Source organism: Neofelis nebulosa, chromosome 15, assembly GCF_028018385.1.
Source record: "Neofelis nebulosa isolate mNeoNeb1 chromosome 15, mNeoNeb1.pri, whole genome shotgun sequence".
Taxonomy (NCBI): Eukaryota; Metazoa; Chordata; class Mammalia; order Carnivora; family Felidae; genus Neofelis; species Neofelis nebulosa.
The window spans coordinates 72805538-72825388 of NC_080796.1; the positions used below are offsets into that span (position 1 = coordinate 72805538).

Here is a 19851-nt window from a genome sequence, read left to right on the forward strand (position 1 = left end):
CTCCCTGTCTGCACACACGTGCCTCTTCGCCTCTGTTTTTCTTTTTTTTTTTTTTTAACGTTTATTTATTTTTGAGACACAGAGAGACAGAGCATGAATGGGGGAGGGTCAGAGAGAGGGAGACACAGAATCTGAAACGGGCTCCAGGCTCTGAGCTGTCAGCACAGAGCCTGACGCGGGGCTCGAACCCACGGACCGCGAGATCGTGACCTGAGCCGAAGTCGGCCGCTTAACCGACTGAGCCCCTCGCCTCTGTTTTTCTTCTCAGTCTATGCTGTTGGCTTCTGGACCCCAACTATCACGCCTTGTTTTACCTGTACCAGTTCAACCCACCCGGCTGCTGCCTCCGGGTCCCCCTGCCCCTGGGCCTCTTGGTCCCGCCCAGGTGGGACCCGCCTCAGGCTACCTGCAGGCTCCTGGTCCTGGGCACAGCCTCTCCCTCAGCGGGGCTCTGGGCCGTGACCTCCAACCTCCCCATGCCTCCCTCCATCCCCGACTGTGTCCTGTGTCCCTTGTGCCACAGAATGGCTGCTGTGGACCAGCTTTAGTTTGCTTGGCTGGCACATGGATGATGCAAACAATAAACCCTTGTGTTTCTCTGGTGATTTATAGCTTTCAGAAAGCGTTATCTGGGGGCGCCTGGGTGGCTCGGTCGGTTACGCGTCAGACTCTTGGTTTCGGCTCAGGTCATGATCTCACGGTTCGTGAGTTCAAGCCCTGCACCGGGCTCCGTGCGGGCAGTGTGGAGCCTGCTTGGGACCCTCTCTCTCCCTCTCTCTCTGTGCCCTTCCCCTACTCTCTTGCTCTCAAAATAAATAAACTTAAAAAAAAAACCCACATTATCTGAAAGTGACCTTTTTCTCCCTGTGATCTTCAAAGGCTCCAGGGAAGCGTGCAGAGTGAAACCCTCACGAAGGCCACTAGACAGCAGTATTGTGAATTTCCCAGTGGGATGGCCGCGTGTGGGCCTCCAGGCACCTGCTCACACCTCCTCACTCCCAGCCAGAGGCCGCAGGCCTGGTAACTTCGCTCTTTACCCAAAGCTCTGCATCTTCGTAAAAGGAGGACCAACCCGGCTCCTACCCTCTGCCAGTTCCTTCGGGATCTGGACCCCAGGTCCAGTCACCCCCTTTCCTGCCCCGCGATCGGACTTAGCACCAGACTTTCAGGTGCGGTGTTCCCACGGCCCGGCCCCCCAGCTGTCTGCACGCCCCCCGCAAACTGCCCGCCTTACCAGGTCTCAGGGTCCCGCTACAGCCACAAACATAAACGACGGCCCGGAGATGACACAAATGCCTCGGCTCCGCGGTCTCAACCCAAAGTCTCTCACCTTTTCCCCGAATCTGACCATTTCACCCCAAATCTGGCAAGCTCTTAGGTAGCTAAAGCTGCTCGTGATTGAATAACACAAAACACGGTACTTTTTAAAACATTTATATTTATATATATAAAAAAATTAAATATATATAATATATAGTGTGTTTGAGACTAAAAATATAGTACATAATATTTAAAAAAAAGGAAAATGAAAACAGGCAGAATAGGAAAAGGCGTGAGGACACACAGACACATTGCTAAAAACCTACGATGGTCTGTCCTAACAAAAATAATATTTTTTTTTTCCTCTTGTCTTGTCATCATGGATCCATTTATTATCGGGGTCTGGGGGCAGAAACGCAGGCTGGGACCCCAAGGGTGGACAGGGTGGACAACCCGACCACCGGGGCCCCAGGCGCCTCTGGGCCAACACGGAACAGCCAGGCCTCCGGGGTCACGGCTGCTACAAGGTGGTGTCGAGCATGACCGAAACGGCAGCTTGGCTGCTCTCTCCCCAGGGAGGGGTATTCTGGGGGGGGGGGGGGGCAGCATCTGATCTCCAGAAGCACGTAGGCGGCCCCATGGCCCACCGACCCTCGAAAAGGCCAGTGGTCACGGCCAGCGAAAAGCCAGGAGCAGGGGCAGGAGGCTGGCGGGAATGTGATAGTTCTATGCAAATGGACTTGCTATTATTATTCATTATTATTATTTTCACCGTTATTATTTCTAAGGGCAGGCTTGTACCAGAACCGCCCATATGGCCTGTGACTTCTGCGCAGCAATGATTTCTCCAGGGACGGGGCCTGGAGCTCCCTCACAGTGATGCAAGAAAACGGGAACCTGCCCTCCCCCACCCCCCACTCTCTGGACCCTCCCAGGGGGCCACACACATCTCCACCCTTGCCACGAGCCCGAGGCGGGAGAGCAGGCCAACGAGGCTGGCCTCCGGGAGAGGACAGAGACTATGGGGGATGGCGGGAGGTAGGGGAAGGCAGGGACAAGGAAGTGGGGTATTTAAATGCTAGTTTTATAGCCTCTTCACAAAAATAAATGTCTTTCCAGTTGTGCCCCTTGGTCTGTGCGCATCAGTGTCCCACGGCCATCTCCCTGCTGGTCATGCTGAGTCAGGAGCTACACGGACGCCTTTCAGGGGCCTCCCTCACGAGGGCCTGTAGGGGCGCAGGGCGGTGACCCTCTCAGGACAGACCTGAGCTAATGTGGCAGAGAAGCCAGGGTTTCCGGGGCTGGGGCGGCCGAGGAGTGCAGTGTCCACGGACGGAAGCGTCAACACAGCAAGGAGCGAGGCAGTGACTGAGCCAGTTCAGTCCTGCTGGGGGCTGGGCTTTGATGTGGTTTTCTTACCACCCGGCCGACCACCGGATTTCTCGCTAAGGAGCCCAGGACCTGTGGCTCCTGACGGAGCGTGAGGGCAAGAGGGGCTCCAGGACAGGGGTCAAGCCGACCTCTTCCATCCCAGGGCTGGCGTTCCGGGGAACACCACTCTGTCCCCTGTGGCTCTCCTTCCTGACCTCCCGAGGACTCTGGGGCTGGGCTTAGAGGGATCCGGGATTTGGGATGCAGGCTGGGCCCCCCCCCCCATGAGGAAAGAGACCGCGGCTCAGCCAGAATCACAAGAACCTCTTCGAGGTTCCCAACGGTCAGAGGATACCCCCCACACCAATGTCACCGAGGCTTAGGGTATGCTTTGCTGCCATTTGAGATGCAGGGGACCCTGATGGAAACTCATTCACGACACTTCCAACAAGAGGCCCACAGTACAAGCTTTTTTTCAAGAGAGAACCTTCTACTCCCCATCCCTCCCCGGCTCACTTACTTTTTCCAGCTCCTTACAAGGGGTGGCTGGGCCCTTCACCTCACCAAACGAATACAGCAAGAAGAGAATAATTCTAGGGTTGTGCAATCTGCCACCCTACTTTTAAGGCCAGAAAATCGGGGGCAATAGATGTAAAGAGGTTAGGCCAAGGTCACTCAGTCAATGGCAGCTTCAGAACAGGGTCCCAGGTGTCCTGACCCCTAGTGCGGTGCTCTCCCACCAAAACGAGAATGTGAAAGGGGATCAGGATCGCCAAGGTGACCACGTCAAGTACTCAGGCACCCTGCTGGAGGGCCCCCCCGCCTCAGACAGCAAAGCTCTATGTTCGAGGAAGGGCACCTTCAGCTCCCCAGAAAAGCAATCCCCTTAAGCCCAACAGGCAGGTCCAAATTCAGATTGTGATCAGACCAGCGTGCAAGTCGCAGAGGCGGAGAGGGCCTGGGTTGCTGGTGTCTCTCTGTGCCTTGCACTGTGCAAACTCAACACCCAGGAGGCCCTGGTTCATGTGTTAAAGAACAGAGAACGGTGAGTGGCTCTGTTAACAAGCTTCTGAAAACTAACGGTCCCTGTAGCGTCAGCTGAGTTAGCTAGTGACCTCGGGCCCCTCCTCTCCATCATTTCAACAGAATGGGCCCAGCACTAAAACCAAAAAAGAGGAAACAGAATGTGGCCAAACCCCAAACACAACGGAGCATTTCTTGGAATATCCCTAAAGTTTAAAAAGCCATCGCCATCTTTAGACTTTGTTTGCATCATGAATGGCTTGTGTTTCTGCAAAGAGAATCAAAATACACGCGAAATCATCTGCACAGGAACCTGTATCCTTAACAGATCTTCTCACGCGGCTCACGTAGGACTCTGTGGGGAGGTGTCAGACCCCACGGGGAGGGGACAGAATACAGCTGGAGCCTGGACAAGGCCCCCAGCCGGCCAAGAGCCACCCAGGATTTGCCCCTGCTGCAGCCGAGGGGGACACGGAGGCAGCCTGCTACGCAGGAGCTGAGCCACTTTCTTCCTGGGCGTTAGCTGGTCCTCACCAGCAGGGACGGTGAGGAATGTCACCCCACAGACCCATCCGCAAAGGTGGCGATGGCCCGTGGCTGATGAGCATGTAACTCATTAAAACAAACATGACTAATGAGCGGTGACCGCGAGAAAGGGCAAAGCGCGTTCTGGGGATCGGCCCAGAGGCCCCGCCCGTCGGGAGAAGGGGAGGCCGGGGGCGGGGGCACAGTTCTCTTTGGTCAGAAGGTGGTGGCTGTGAATGGCCATGTGGAATGTGTGTGTGGGAACAGCATGGGCATGACAGCCTGCAGTGCCCTCCCTGTGCTACCTTACTGGGTCAGCCCTTCCTTCTTCTCCAGGTCCCTCACCCGCCGCCCCCCTCCCCACGTTCTGCAACACCTGACGGTGTCTCTGGGGCTCGCAGTACCTGTCCCCTGTGGCCACCCACACAGGGTTGGTCAACCAAAGCTGGACACTCAAGGCACTGAAAGTGGAAGAAGGAATCTGATTGGTCCAAGGGGGAAAAAAAAAAAAAAAGACACTTAACAAGCCAAAACCTGTCAACAGTTCGGTGCCCCCAGAAAGTGGCCTCTCTGACCAGCTAGCTGGTGGGCAGGACAGCGAGTCTGAGAGCCAGGCCCCCTCCCTAAACCTGTCAGAGCCCGCTGGCGACAGGTCTTACCACCTGAATGTTTAAAAATGGATTCAAAGTGCTTGGAAATCGAGAGTGATGGACGGTGTTAGGAATCTGGTGAGCAGGTGCCCCCTTTCCTTCCCATTGGGACTTGGGGTGGGGGAATCCCTACAGCTTTTATTTTTTCCTCCCCACATGAGGTTTTTATTGTTTCTGTCGTCGTTGTTGTTGTTGTCTTTGAAAAACAGCCTATAGCATCCCACCCTCATGGCACCAGGCTCAAGAGTTCAAGCCAGGACGCAGGGCCCGCTGGGGAGGGAAGGGGCCCCTCTGGAGGGGACTCTGGAAACTGCTCTGTAGCACACAGCCTTCTTGCTGGTCAAACAGGACACGGGTCCCCACCTTTCTTGTCTCCACCACGACCCTGACCTCTCTGGCTGGCCCTGCACGGAGGGGCAAGGAGGAGGGCGCTGCTGGAGAAACGTGAGTCCTGCGAAGGCTGACACACAGGTGTCCACGGGGAGCAGCCGGAAGGCTGGCACTTGCGTTCGGCTCAGCCGAATGAGGGCTGGGTCTGAACTCGGCGCCAGGGCTGTGGTGTGCACAGCCGCAAGAAACCCACCAAAGCCTTCTGCAGTCCCCCGGAAGGAGGGACGCTGCCAGGGTACGAGTGCAGAGAGCAGAGGGGCCGGCCAGGCTGTCCCGTTCCCACCTGTCTGCGCCAGAGCCACCCCACCCCACGCCGCGTGTCCCCTCGGCCCAGGCCTGCTCATCCTCACACGGCCCTGTCCACTCGGGGAGGGGCGAGAGAGGGGGGGTGGGGTGGGGACAGAATGGGAATGCTAAAAAGTGCCCCCCTCGGCTCTCCACAACCTTCGCTTCCCTGGCCCACCCCGTGCCGGGGTCAGGCGAGAGCACAGGTCAGAAGACACACGTCCTCCCGAAGAAGAGGGAAGGGCAGGCCCAGGAGGCTGGGGCTTGCACAGAGCACCATCCTCGGGAGGGGGCGTTTCCGGGAGGCCTGCTCCCCACCTGCCCGGGCGGCGGCAGGCCGGTCCGGGCCCCGCAGCCCCCGCGGCGACGCGCAGCGCCCCTGAATATCAGGGAACGGCCGGGGGAGCCTGGTCCTCTGCCCCGCAGAGGCGCCCCCGCTCGGTGGCGCTCCGGGCCTACACGTGAGTCTGCATGCGCTGCTGGAACCGCTGGCCGTAGTCCGCGTGCTGGGACGTGTAGGAGAAGCGCGTGGCCGTGGCGTACTTGCCGATGGGGTCGTAAGGCTCGTACGCGGTCCGCTCCAGGCCCGACGGCGGCGCCTGCGGGTAGCCCAGTCGGTAGGTGGGGTAGCCGGCCGCCGCGGGGAAGGGGTGGGGGTTGAACTTGTCGTAGTTCTCGAAGGACAGCGGGCCGGCCGAGTCGGCGCCGGCGGGGGCGGCGGGCCCGGGGGCCGCGGGCTCGGGGCCGAAGTCGGACGCGGGGGCGCGGCCGTAGGAGCTGAGCTGCGCGTAGCCGCTCGAGTGCGAGAGGCGCGAGGCCGGGCGCCCGTCGAAGCGCGCGGGCCCGGGGGCGCGGTAGTCGGCGTAGAGCACGGCCCGCGACGCCGGCCGGTCCTCGTGGGCGCGCACGTTGTAGTAGCCGTTGGTGGGGTCCTGGGGGCGAGGGGCGGGGTGGAGGCGCGGCCCTGGCGCACCTGCTGGGTCCCGCGGGGAGCCCGCGCCCCTCCTCCCACGCCTGCCCGTGCCTGCCCCGCGCGCGCACCTTCATCTCGTACTCCTCCCGCGTGTCCATGGTGTCGCAGCGCAGGTCCTGCTTCAGGTCCACGTCGTCCTTGAAGGACTGCGGAGCGGCAGGGGTGGGCGTCAGCGCCGGGCCGGCGTCGCCCCCCTGAGGGGCCCGCCCCAGGCCCAGGGCCCGTCCCCCCCCCACCCCCGCCCCCTCCCTCGGTGGCTGGCAGGGTCTGAGGTCAGAAGGCCAGGAGAGGGCGCGGGGCCCTGGTCCTTGTCGCTGACGCACAGTGACCTTGGGAGTGTGGCGGCCCCTCTCAGGACTGTCTCCTCATCTGAGCAGGGGGGCGAGTCGGACCGGAAAACTTCTAGGGGGTTCCAGCCCTGTGCGGGAAGGGTGCGGCGAAGCGCGCACCCACGGAGGGCCGCCCCCGCCTGTGCTGCGCTGGAGGGAGACCCGCTGGGCAGAGCACGTGCGCGCGCAGGTTCGTGGGTACACGCACGAGCCTTTGTGCGCCTGTGTGTGCAGTTGTGAGCGTGTGTGCGCCTGTGTACTCGCGTGAGTGTGTGTGTGTGTGTGTGTGGCAGGACCAAGGCAGGCTGACAAAGGGGGGACAGAGGGGAGGTGGTTAGTAGAGCTGGGGGCGGGGATGGAGGTCCCGAGAACGTGAACAGGGGAGTGGGCCAGGAGGAGCAGGACCCTCACCGAATAGATGGCCTTCATGACCCGAGTTGCAGTGGACACGCTGGCAGTATCGTCCTCCCGGTCGGAATGCATCGTGAGTGGCTCGCGGTTCACCGTCTCCACCTTGATGTCCAGCTTCCTCAGGGTCACGTCCTTGCGACCTGGGGACAGGGAGGGGCGGCCCTGGACACGTGCTGCCAGCCCCCGCAGGCCAACCCGCTGGCCGCGCCTCGGGTCTGCCTGCGCCGGAGGCGGGGAGGCGCGGAGCTCTGGGCGGTGGGAGGCCCCTACTCACTGCCTTTGCGGCGGCGATAGAGGAAGAACGCCAAGGCGATGAAGGAGAAGGTCAGCAGGATGCCCGCTCCGATGGTGGCCCCGGCGATGATGCCCACGGGCAGCACCTCTTCAGAGGGAAAGACAGGCAAGGGTGAGGCTGGCAGCTTGCGGGGACCTGAGGCCAGGCACCACGAACTCCGCCCGCATCCAGGGACGGGGACGGCACACTGTCTGCTTCAAGCCCGGGAGTTTGAGAGGAAGGTCTGCGTTGTGTCCGGGTTCAGGCCCGAGCTCCGGCTTGGTGAGTTGGGGGCACAGCCATGTGTCAACCCCGCAGTGTGGCACAACGTGACCCTGGCCCTGGCGGTCGGTCCGTCCCTGCCCTGCAGCCCGTGCGCCTGTGAGGTCTGGCCTCTGCTTCCTGGGCCGGGCTGCTCTTGAGGCCAGCTGTCTCCCGATCTGTCACCGCCTTCCCCCCCACACCATTGTCAGGGTGGCATGGGCACCTACCCTCCCAGGGCTCCCACGGTTCTCCTTGGCTCCCCCGCTCCCCAGAGCTGAGGATCCAGGGAGCCCCCCTCGGGCTTTCTCTCCCTGCCTGGGGGTCCTGGATGGATCAGATCTGCAGGGAGCTCTTCCCCTCCTCCATGGGTGGGTCCCGCCTTCCTCCCGCTGCTCCGTTCTTCCCCACTGACCCCTGGCCGGGACCCTCAGCTGAGACACACCTGATGGGAGGCCCAGCTTTTCCTCCTCAGATTTCAGAGCTTCCGGAAAAGTCAGAGGCAGTGCCTCCTTTGACATGCAAAGTGTCTTAAGGGCGGAAGGATTCTCGAAGAGGTGGGGAACCACACCCTACTACTGGGCACCTCCTACGTACCCAGTGTTTTATACACACACATGTCATTTAATCCTAAGGACGACCCAGTGAGGCCGGTGGTATTATGCCCTTTCACAAAGCATTTGATTGCCCTCCCGAAAAATCATTCTACTCTGAGCACTGCTCCATGGAACCAAAAGCTCCGGGAGGGCAGGGCCTGTGTCTTGTCACATGCATCCCTGTAGCCCTTAGCACAGGGCTGAGCACAGCGTGGATGCTCAATGAATGTTTACAAAAGGGAGTGGCTGTCCCCAGCTGAGCGGAGGGCGGGCCCGGGAGAGCTGTCTCCCCACGAGACCCACTGGGGGAGAGGAGACGGATCCCCCCCGCGGCCCCGGCTGCCCTGCACCCCGGCCACGGTCACCTCGCTCCTCCAGCTGGATGATGGCCGTGCCCGGCCCGAAGCTGTTCCAGGCCGTGCAGTTGTAGTGTGTCTGAAAGTCGGCCTCCATGACGTTGTTGATGGTGAGTGTGGACAGCACTCCGCTGCCCGAGTTGGTCCTCTCCACCGTGTAGCGCTCCAGCGTCCCCACCTCCAGGAAGTTCTCCTTCCATGCCCAGGCCTGGGGTGGGGAGGGCAGGCGGTGAGAAGGAAGGGGCAGGCGGCAGAAACACCTGACCCGGGCTCCAGGCACCCTCACCCCATGAGCCCTGTGCGTCCCTAGGCCCAGCCCAGCTCTTGCCCTGCAACAAACACGAGTTCACCCTGTTGCCTGGAACCTTGGCCTGGAACCTCCAGCCTAGGAGGAAAGTGGCTCTGGACATGATGGAGATGTATGCCGGGAACATTCGGACGTGCCCAGGGACGTTCTTTAAAGTGCAGATTCTTGGGGCTTAACTCCTAACTATGAATCTCCAAGGGAGAGATCCAGGAGTCTCTATCTTTATAACCATCCCAAGGACGCAGGTGCGGCTGGACCGATGAACTGCTCTTTTGCCCAGACCCTTGTAACGGGGAGGATCCCTCGCCCAGGAGGGGGTATCCCCAGGCTCCTCCCTCCCTGACCTCCCAGCTCAGGGCACCCCCCCCCCCCAGGTCCCCTCCCTGAATGGAGCCTGAGGGAAGGGGAACCACTGAGCACTGGCTCCTTTCCAGGGATCAATCCTCCCAGCTCTGCGAGGAAAGCCCCCGGGAGCAGAGCCGCCGGCTGCCCAGGCGGCCGTGGTAATGAAGTGTCCCTGGGCAGCCCTGGAGTTAGCCAAATGGTCATTAAATGTGATGAGGGGTTTGACGGTTAATGGGCATGGAAGGAATTAATGGCTCATGGTGTGGGGAAGAGAAAGGAGGGTGGAGGGGAGCTGGGAGGAGGAGGCAGAAGCAGGGGGCGGAGGGGCAGGGGCCAGGCAGGGCAGGGAGGGGAAGAGGGAGCAGGGAAAAGATGGGAGACGCCCAGGAAAGGGAAGGGGACGACGGACAGAGAGCAGCCGGGGTGCCCCGACCTTTCACACCTGTTGCTACAGTCACCTCACAGCCACCCTATCAGGCGAGGACACCGCCCCTGTTTTGAGGATGAGGAACCCGAGGTTGGAAACGCTAAGCACATGGCTCGGGGTCACGCAACAAGTGAGAGAGGAGGTGGCATCCGAGGGAGGACGGGGGGCAGAGGGACGGAGCTGCGTGGGGAGCTGGCAGCGAAGCAGGTGGCTGGCTGTCCGCGGACCCGGCACTCACAATGCGGTCGGGGGGTGGCGTACTCCCGATGAAACACTCCACTTTGCCACCGTCACCCCTGACGGCATACTGCACCGCCTCGCTGGAGATAATGGGGGGCCCTGCGAGCAGGGAGACGCGGTCAGGGCCGGCCGAACAAGGCGGCACCTGCCTGCCCAGCCCCAGCCCCAGCCCCAGCCCCGAGGGCCGCTCACCGTTCACGTAGAGGGGCACCTCCCTCTCGGCCACTCCGATCCGAGGCACGATGGCCCGGCAGGTGTAGGTGCCGGCATCGGCCTGGGTCACTGACTTCAACAGCAGCTGGTTGCTGTTACTCAGGACCTGGGCAGAGAGAGCAGCCTCGGGTGGGGAGCCGTGGGGCCTGGGCCCCTGGGTCCGGGTGGGGCCCCGCATTGGAGGCATTGGAAAGAAAGCGGGAAGGGCCACAAGTGAATTCCCAGAAGGGAAAAGGGTGCGTCCCCTGACTCTCAACAGGGCCTCGCGGGCTGTGGTGGTTTTACAGAGGACGCAGCCTCTCGGGTGGTCTGTTCTAGGGCTTTTCCCGCCAAACAAGGTAGGAGGTTTCACCCTGGAACCCCTGTTCTGCGATCCTGGCCCGAACTATCTAACGCAGGTGTCCGTACAGCTGCAGGATTCAACCTCCCCACCCTCCTGTGTAGGTCCGGCCACCAGATCTCCCCCCCCAGCACAGGTCCGTGTGTCCCTCCCATGGCCACTGAACCGGCCAGCTGTTCTGCAGGGAGAAGTGGGTCTTGATCTCAAGCACTGGCCTCCTCCTCCCCCAAATCCCAGCACCCTAGAAGCACTCTGGCTTCGACTCGAAAAGCACTGTTGCCCTTCCCTCGCCCCAACCCTGCTCTCCCGCCAGAGCCAGAGTCCTTCCCACGCAGCCAACCCCAGCACTCAAGACAGGCAGCAGGCGTCTTACCATGTTTGAATCCTTTTTGGTCCAGGTGAGGGTGAGGGGCGGATTCCCCACCCAGACACAGGTGAGGGTCACATCAGAGCCAATATCTGTGGTCGTGGGCTTGGGGTCAACCACGATCCGGGGGGCAACTGCGTACAAGGGAACACTAGTGAGGGTCTCAGTCTCATCGGGGGTCAGCTCTAACCGATCCTGTCTCCCTTCTGCTGCCCTCCCACCTCCCCATGCCTGTCCCCGCTCCCCACCCCCACCCCCACCCGGACCCTTTAAAGGCCCTCCATCCAGCCCCGCCCTTGCGGCTGCTCACAGTGGACGTTTACTAAGGTGCTGACGTTGGTGCTTCCCACTTTATTGTGAACCTCACAGGACACAGGCTCCGTGAAGAAGGAGTAGTCGACGTTCGTCTGATAGCGACTCTCGTGCGCATCTTCAATCAAGAAGCCCCCCTTGGCCCACCTGGGGAGATGGCAGACGGCGGGGATCAGGGCCCGGTCCGCCACGTCCAGCGGCACTACCCCAACCCCCGGCACCCCCCCCACTCCAGGCCCAGGGTGCCCCCAGCCCCCACGCCTCGCACCTGTAGCCCAGGATCTCGGGGTTGGCTGTGGCCTGGCACGTGAAGACGACACGCTCACCCTCCTGTACCGTCTGTGGCTCAATGGACAGGGTCACCGTGGGAGGGTCTGCAAAGCAGGGGATGGGGAGGGGCTTTTCTGTCCCTCAAGCTTCTTTCTCTCTCTAACACACACACCCAGGCTTCCCCACCGTGCGGAGACCTGGGGGTCGGAGGTCACGTCGCATCAGCTCCGATAAATAAGCCACCTCCCTCACCTTTACCCCGTGGAGCCTCCAGGGGGCCGGCCAGGGTGTGGGACCCAGACTGCCGCTGAAGGGACAATTAGGGGATGTGATGGTGCATTGTGGCCACGAGGCGTCAGGGTGGCCCCGCGTGGCTCCCTGAAAGGGGTGGGGGAGGGGCGCCTCCAATCCCTGCCCAGCTCCCTCCCTCCTGTGGGTGGAGGGACCCCGCGCTGAGCATCCCCTGAGTAGCAGCCTGCATTTGGGGATAATCTGACACTATCGTTTAAGCGCCCCCCCCCGAGCCCCAAGAGGCAGGAATGGGTCCAAAGTCCCTTCTCTGAAGCCCATGGGTTGGGATGTGTTTCAGAATTTGGCATCCCCCACAGTCTGGAAAGGGACTGGCATGCACAGACCACGGACTATGTAGGATCCCGCAGGGTCTGGGCAACACCCCACAGTGACGTAGGGGATAGATAAGTAAACTATGAAGAGCCTCAGTTCACGTCTTGCCAGGAAATCACTTCTAATTTGGAATTTCAGAGAAGCGATTGGAGGTCCGTATTCGATTTTCTTCCAAGTACACAGAACTGGAAACTGAGGCTCGGAGAGATTAAAACACAGCCCAAGTCACACGCTGGATGAGACCCAGGAGCGGCCTGGCTCGCAGCCGATGCCCCTCCCGACCCTCGGTGCCCACAGCCGCTGGGTGCTCCTGCCGGGCACCCGAGGCCCCCTTCCCCCACCCCTCCCCCCAGCTCCGCTGTGGGACCCCTGCTCACGGTGCACATCCAGTTCGATGGAAGTCTCCTTGCCGCTCGGGACGGCCTCGTTCACGCTGCGGCAGGTGAACACACGCCCGATGTCCAGGTCTGTGGGGTTAATGAGCAGCTGGCTGATGGTGGTCTCCCTCTTCCCATCCTTCAGCAGCTCCTGGGGCGGGACAGGTGGGAGGCCAGGTCAAGCCAAAGCCCCCCACCGCCCCCGAACACTGTGGTCACGGTGGCCCGGCCCAGAGACGGGCTGGCGCTGGAGGGGCTCGTCAACTTTTACCAGAAGCAGCCTTCAACCCCCCCCCCCCCCCCCCCCCAGTCTCTCCCCCAGGCTGGCTTTGGTTTGGTTCTCAATCGACAGACTCCATTGTTTGGAGACGTTTTAAGTTTACAGAACCCGAGGGAAAATACGGTGAGTCCCCAAAGGCCCCGCCCCCAGGCCTCACAGCTCCCCCTGGTGAACATGATACACGAGGACGCTGCAGGCCTAAGCGGATGAACCCGCGGCCCTGCATCCCTCCTGACGGAAGGCCACGGTTGCCACTGGAGCCCACTGCGTGCGTCCTCCTGCGCCCCGTGGTTCTGAGCCCCATTCCTGGGATTTGTGGAGCGCAGGGCAAGTTCCTCCTCTCCGCAAAGTCTCCGTGGCCATCCCGGCCCTCAGGACCCTCCCAGTCGGTCTGTCCGGCTCTGCTCCGGGCTCACGGATCCTGGCCTCGTAGGTACTATGCTCCGGGGCTCTCCGGCTAGACCGCAGGCCCCTGGAGGGCAGGGAGGCCTCACCGGCTGTCCCACTGGCTCCGTGGTGGCCAACCTGAGGCCCCTGAATGTGGTCACAGGACCCCTAGGGCTGTTTTCCACATTGCAGCTGTCTAAGGGAAACCGGACTGCCTGCCAGCACCGGGCCCTGCGGTTTGACAGCCACACGCACGCCTTTCCCGGGCAGGAGCAGCACCAGCGTGGTTCGCTAGCAATGGCCGCTGCTGCTGCTTCCCGGGGACCCGCTGCCTTTAGTAAACGTAAGAGGAGAGCTGGACCCCAAGTGGCCATTAACAGATCGGTTTGTTCGGTCGCCAAACTATCTCCAAATAGGTAGCCCTAAAGGAGAAAAATAGCGGATGTCTTGGTGGTAGAAAGCTAAACACCTGGGAGGCCGAATTCTCCTCGGTCAAGTGGCGAAGCCAAGGCCAGAGAGCGGAGACCTGTCCGAGGTCACACAGCCCGTTGAGGGCAGAGCTAACCCGGTTCCGCCCCCGGGGCCGCCCTGCACCGCACACAGGCGGGCAGGTGTCCCCCAGGACCCAGCAAAGGGCTAAGCTGTGTGTTTGCCCACAGCTGGCCGAAGGGACCCCACACAGGGGGCGTGGACCCTATTCCAGCTCCTCCCAGGAGGTCCCTGGGTGGCTTCTCGGTCACAGCTTCTTCGCTACGCGACGCACAGGCGAGCGCTGCCACGTCGACGCCTCACCTGCGCCACCTGGGCGCATGCACCCACTAGAGGCTGAAGGTGGAGGTGCCCAGGGGACAGCACAGCTGAGCCGTGCTGCCTGCTGGCCGTGTGACCTCGGGCAAGGCAGCGACCTCTCTGACCACCGTGGTGAGTAGGAAAGGACACCTGCCTCACGAAGCTGCGGGGGCTCAAGAGAGACTGTCCACTAGGAGCTCGGCGTGCACCGTGCCTGCATGCAGTAGGTGCTTAATCCGTGCGGCTGGTGTTACCGGCACTCAGGCTCCACGAGCCACTGACTGCACCCCGAACCTGGCAGCTCCCGCCCGCTCCGTGGCTCTCAACCTCCCCAACTACGTGGTGAGAGGGCTGGACCAGAACGGCCTCCAAGGTCTCCTCTCACGTCTGTGGCCCCCGAGCCTGGGTCGGGCCCACGTGGGAATGGAAGGCGCCCTGAGGCGGGGCCGAGGGGCCCGGGAGGGGGCAGGCAGCGTCTCACCGTGCTGGCCACCGCGCCCTCCTGCTGAGTCCCGTCCCGGAACCAGATGATGGTGGCGGCGGGCTTGGCGTTGAAGGCTCGGCACGTGAGGTTGTGTGGCGTGCCCGCTTGCAGCAGGATCACGGGGCCGCCGTCGATCCTGGTGTCCTCTGGGGGGACTGCGGGGCGAGCACAGCGGCCGGTCAGGGCGCGGCCAGCCCCCACCCCTGGAGGCGTGCCTCCCTCCGCGTGACCACCCCGTGGCAGGGCGCTGCTGTTCCCGGGGGGCCGCACCCCAGGCCACCGGCCACCCGTTCTTTCCAGCCCTTGTGGTGGATGGGGGGGGCGGGGGGTGGCCTCAACCAGGGATGAGCTGGGCACACCCGGGGAAGCCTGGCACGGGAGGGGCTCCTCAATCTGTGCCGTCCCGAGTGCCCTGTGCCCTGGGGTGGCCCGACAAGCCGGCTCTATCACAGCAGCCTCCCGAGTGGGCCCCCTGCCTCCAGTGCCCCCGGCCGCCGGCATCCATCAATGCTGGCAGGTTATTTTCTCCGGCACAGCAGACACCTCCGATGGCCGCCAACTGCCGCGGGCACCGTCACCAGCATCTCAGCCCGCCTGCCGGTCGGCGTTCCTCCAGCCAGCCCTGTACCCTCCTGCCTCCTCGTCCTCGCCCCTGCTGTTCGTTCCCCCGCCACAACCCGCCAGCCAGACTCTGGGCAGTTCCCAGGCAGGGGCTCTGAGCTCCTGACCTGCCTGCTGTTTGGGTCACTTGGGAGGACGGTCCGGGCCCTCCTCCCAGCCTAAGCTGTCACGCCAGAGAAGCAGGGACCACCCCTTCCAGTCTCACTAGCATTTCTCCTGTCTCCAGCACCTAGAAGCGGCCAGAGTAGGCCCTCGCTAACAACTTAAGGGATCAAATGGATCGGATTCCCGACGCCAAGAAAGAGGGGGTCTCTCCGTGCCCCGTCCCCACAGGCTCCTAAATGCTCAAGCGATCCAATCACATGTTCCTTGCAGGTAGGATGGCCTCTCTCTCCGAAAGCCCGAGGTCCGGCACAGCTCGGTGGACAGCAGGCCCTCGGGGATGTTAGCTGAATGGATGAGGAAGGGACCGAAGAGATCGAGGCAGAATTTCGATTATGATTTTCCCGCTGCACCGCGCTCATCGGGCCAGCGGCGCAAAAAGGCTGTGTTTGCCTTGTGCTGGGAACGACCACCAAGACCCGGGGGGGCTCTTGGGAGGCAGCCCTCGAGCGCGGGCCCTGGAGGCCCGTGGAGCCCGGCGGCGGGCAGGGCCTTCCTGGAGTGTAGGAAATGCAGGTCCCGAGCCTGGGAACCGCCTGCAGCCCGTCCGCGTCGTGCACGCAGAGCGGTGGGGTCTCCAAGCAGGAGGCCCCGGTCTCCAGCCCCAGCACGTCTGTTTACCTGCCGTGGGATCTTGGCTGAGAGTCTCAGTCTCTTCGCCAGGGGCCCTCGTGAAGGTCACCTGGGGTGCCAGGTCTGGCCTGTGATGTGCGGGGCCCGAGTGACGCGTGACGTGTGTTCACTCGGCTGCTCGGACGACGGCCAGCTCCCGGCCCGCTGGGGCCCTGGCCTCCCCTTTGCTAGCTGCAGGACCCGGGGCTGGGGCCAGATGGGTGCACGTTTGCAAGCGGGACGGCAAGGAGTTAAAGGTGGAGGGAAACGGATCAAGAGCCACCACTCGGGGTCTGCTGGTCTGCGTGGACCCCTGCAAGGTCACACCTGCTGTCTCACCCAGGAAGAAGGTCCTGGACGAGCAGAGGCCCTGCACGCCGACACGGGCCACCGTGTCCGGACACAGGAGCCCCCTGGAGGGAAGGCTTCTCCTCCCATGGGCCCTCCCTTCCCCAGAACGCTGGCAACTTTCCCCTCGTTCAGGAAAAGAGCATCCCTCTGTCACTAATCTTTCTTTCCGTTTCTGGGGCAAAGGCGAATAGAGCTGTTGGAGTGTCTGCTCGGCCATCAGTTAGAGGGCACGTGTCCATGTGCAGGCCTGTTTACGAACACACTGTGACAAATCTGCCCATCAACACGCACGTGTGTGTGTGTGTAAAATTCTAGAAAATAACACTGACACCCTGTGACGTCGGAATGAGATCGTGGATGTGAAGCCAGCTGTAAACTGTGGTGTGATCGGCGACATTTCCGCCGTTCGCGGAGCGCCGACCGACGTGGCAACAGGCCGCGTGCGGGCTGCGGGCAGCCCTCACCACGGGGCATCCTGCGTTAACGCTTCTGCGGTAAATACCAGTAACCCCAATTTGCAGACAAGGTCCTGGGGCTCAGAGAGGTGCAGAAATGTGCCCAGAGGCAGGAGAGTGAGCTAAGCAGCGGGGCCAGGGCAGGGACCGGGCCCACTGACCCTGGAGCCAAGCCCGTCCCCGCGGTAGCTGGGGTACAGCTGTGGCTGCCGATGATGGGGGGCCACAGGCCTCCCAAGTCTATCCCGTGTCTGTGTCTCGGTCCGCAGGCTGGCCTGGCCTGAGGCAGGGGGCGGGGAGGCCACCTCGGAGCAAGGCTGCAGATGGGTGGGGGGGTATCTACCAGGCACTGGATGCAACCCACGCTGGACCCCGCCCTGCCCAGTCTCCAGTCCCCGGTGCCACGAGCAAAGCTGGACGGGAGCAGGTGAGCAGGCAGCGTACAAGAGATATCCTGCCTCCCTAGCCTGCATGCAGCTGCAGGGGGGGGTCGAGAGAGAGATGAACAAGGGCAAGGAGATCCGCACTAACCTCTCACCTCTCTTCCTCCTGGGGCCTCGTCCTGCCCCCCCGCCTCGTGTTCCCCAAATCACCCAGATAGCCTGGGAAGGCCCACACACGGACCGTACCCTCCAAACTGGCCACCCAACAGCCCCACTGTGTGCTCCCCCTCAGTCTCCTGCAAGCTTTTTAACAAGGTACTCCTCCATCTAGGGTCCCCGTTGATATCCTCCTCTTCCAGGAAGCCTTCCTTGAGTGACCCAAGACACTGGACGCCATTATAAGCCCCGATCCTGTGATGCCCAGAAGCTTGGCTGGCCTTTTGTCTTTTATTTCTCTGTCTCTGGGGGTCCGGGTGGGAGAGGGAAGAGAGTATCAGGGCCTCTTCGTTAGGATGGGAGTCCTCCAGGGCCCCAAACACAGGCCCTTAGGGAGGGAAAAAAGAAGAGACAAGGACTCCCAAGAATTCCATGTCCCTTAGGTGGCCCGGGCTGGCACGGGGCTCACACACACCCCAGCGAGGGACGGGAGACGCCATGATGGCACCCCACGCCCATCCCTGGAGCCACGCTAAGTCTCCCCAACGTCAGTGCCATGCTTTGCTCATCCGACAGGAAGAGTGAGCCCCCCTGCAGCCCTGAGTCCTCGCCCTGCGGGGCCCTAACACCCCGTCACCTCACTGCCCAGGCCCTGCCGGTTCACAGCTCCCCGGGGCAGGAGCGGCAAAGCAGAAGTTGCTAAGGAGAGGCTGGTGGCCCCGTGACGCATTAGCGACGGGCAGACTGATCCCCAGGGGTCGTGACCTCTTCGGGTCACAGTGCCAAAATGGCCCAGGTGTATCGACTCCTAGCGCAGCCTTTCCCTGACAGAAGGAAGACTTCTCATGCCCTCCCCAAACCCCAAGTAAAACCCTCCTCGTGTCCAAGCTCAGGGTCTCAGCTCCTCCCTCCCCGAGGGTTTGTTCCCCCATTTCAGCGATTTCAGTAGGAAACGGGGAAGGGGCAGCACGGAGGGCAAAAGGGAAGAGGGAGGGTCTGGGACGCACCAGGCTGGAGGGAGCCCGTTGTGCAAAGGGCCCCAGCGGGGAGGCCCACAGAGGGACATCTGCTCCGCTCCAGCAGGACCCAGCCCCCCCCCCCCCCCCGACCCCAGGTCTCAGCCCTCGGGGCTCATTCCTTCCGGTCCTGCTCCCTGGGGCTCCCGAGGGGCCTCCAGGGGCTTCTCAGTGCCCAGGGAGGAAAGGAGATGGTGTGGTGCAGCGGGGTAGGGGCTGAGTGAGGAGGAGGAAGGGCCCAAGGGGCAGTTGCCGGGGCCGGAGGCAGCAGGGGGAGGACGGGAGCACCGACACGCCTGGGCCAGGAGGGGATTTGTCTCCACCCCCCTGGCTCTGCCCTGGCAGGGCCTTATGTCCAGCAGGCAGAGCCTAGTCCGGCCGGGCACACCGGGCACCAGGCCTCACGCACCCACAGTCCCGCCAGGGGAGGCCCACATGCCTGCTTTGCTCTCCTCTGCCGGACTGGGCTTTGGGAGAAGTTTTGAGAAGGATCTGGGGGCCGGGGGGCGGGCAGGACAGGCATGAGGCTGGGAAGTGAGGAGTCCAGGGGACACGGGGGAAAGAGCCCGAGGAAGGGGGAGCCGGGGCATTACTGAGCACGGTGAGCTTGGCCCGTCGCGAGCGCAGGGCGGCCTCCGTGGCCTGGCACTCGTAGGAGGCGTCGTCAGACAGCTCGGCGTCCGTGATCTCCAGGTTGTACTGCCCAGCGTCTGCAGAGCCCATGACCCGGTACCGTGGCCAGGCTGCAGGGACACACAGGTCGAGCGAGGTGAGCCCCCCACCCCGTGCCGGCCTGGGAACCAGCCTGAACCGCCCGGGCCCACGAGGGTCCTCCTCCCCATGCCGGGGGCCGCACCTGCCCAGACCGGTCCTCCTCCCCCCCGCCCTGGCCTGGGAACGCGACACAGCGGATAAGACGGATGAGGTCCCACGTGGGACACTGTGATGTCACCCCTGGGGCAGGAGCCACAGGGACACTGGAAGGGGGAGATGAGAAGAAATCTCCAGGGCTGTTGGCGGACAAATGTCTCTCATAATAATAGGGAAAAAAGAGCGGGAAAAAAGCAGAGAGGAAAGGAGAGGGAGGGGGGAGGGCATGTGGGTGCTGGAAATATAGGGCATCGCAGCACAGATGGGGCTCCCTGGGGCCAGGGGGAGCCAAGGCCGCACCCTCACTCGTGATGCGAGGGGCGGACGAGGCAGGGTCCTCCGGCACCCTGAAGGAGCCCCTAACCCACACAGTCCCTGTGGCAGGTGGGCCCCTGAGCCTCCGGACCCCCTCCCCTGCAGGCTCCCACCCCCTCCCGGGCACCCTTCTCCCGAGCTCCCCAGCGGCTCCCTCCCATTATCTCCCTCTGTCCAGGGAACATTGATCCTTCTCAGTCCGTATCTATTGATCTGTCTCTCCCAGTTTCTCTCCTTTTCTACCACCAGTAGACCCACCAGCCCACCCCTCTCTCTGCATGGACAGACCCCCCTCCCTGTACTAATGTGCAAAACCCACCGCCAACAACCTCAGCCCCCGGACGTGACAAAGAGAACAGAAGTGCACGGCCCCTCCTGTGCCAGTGTCATGATGCTGCCTTACGGCGACCAGTGACTGACTCTTCACGAAGCATCTTCTCTCAT

At 62.4% G+C, this 19851-nt stretch overlaps 1 protein-coding gene across 2 annotated transcripts in view; it reads right to left on the minus strand.

The window, feature by feature from the left end:
- Nucleotides 1-4666: 4666 nt before the first annotated feature.
- KIRREL1 (kirre like nephrin family adhesion molecule 1) overlaps nucleotides 4667-19851 on the minus strand; it is a 94294-nt gene continuing 79109 nt past the window's right edge. The window contains exons 3-15 of one of the 2 annotated variants that reach the window (XM_058701825.1): nucleotides 18816-18965; nucleotides 14464-14621; nucleotides 12527-12677; nucleotides 11524-11629; nucleotides 11254-11402; nucleotides 10950-11077; nucleotides 10216-10342; nucleotides 10022-10122; nucleotides 8714-8912; nucleotides 7492-7599; nucleotides 7218-7357; nucleotides 6546-6623; nucleotides 4667-6436 (exon numbers count right to left, since the gene is read on the minus strand). In XM_058701825.1, the coding sequence (XP_058557808.1) occupies nucleotides 5960-6436; nucleotides 6546-6623; nucleotides 7218-7357; nucleotides 7492-7599; nucleotides 8714-8912; nucleotides 10022-10122; nucleotides 10216-10342; nucleotides 10950-11077; nucleotides 11254-11402; nucleotides 11524-11629; nucleotides 12527-12677; nucleotides 14464-14621; nucleotides 18816-18965 (2072 nt within the window). In that variant the 3' untranslated portion in view covers nucleotides 4667-5959. Of the gene's footprint in view, nucleotides 6437-6545; nucleotides 6624-7217; nucleotides 7358-7491; nucleotides 7600-8713; nucleotides 8913-10021; nucleotides 10123-10215; nucleotides 10391-10949; nucleotides 11078-11253; nucleotides 11403-11523; nucleotides 11630-12526; nucleotides 12678-14463; nucleotides 14622-18815; nucleotides 18966-19851 lie in introns of both variants that reach the window. The other variant, XM_058701824.1, reaches the window with a different exon arrangement.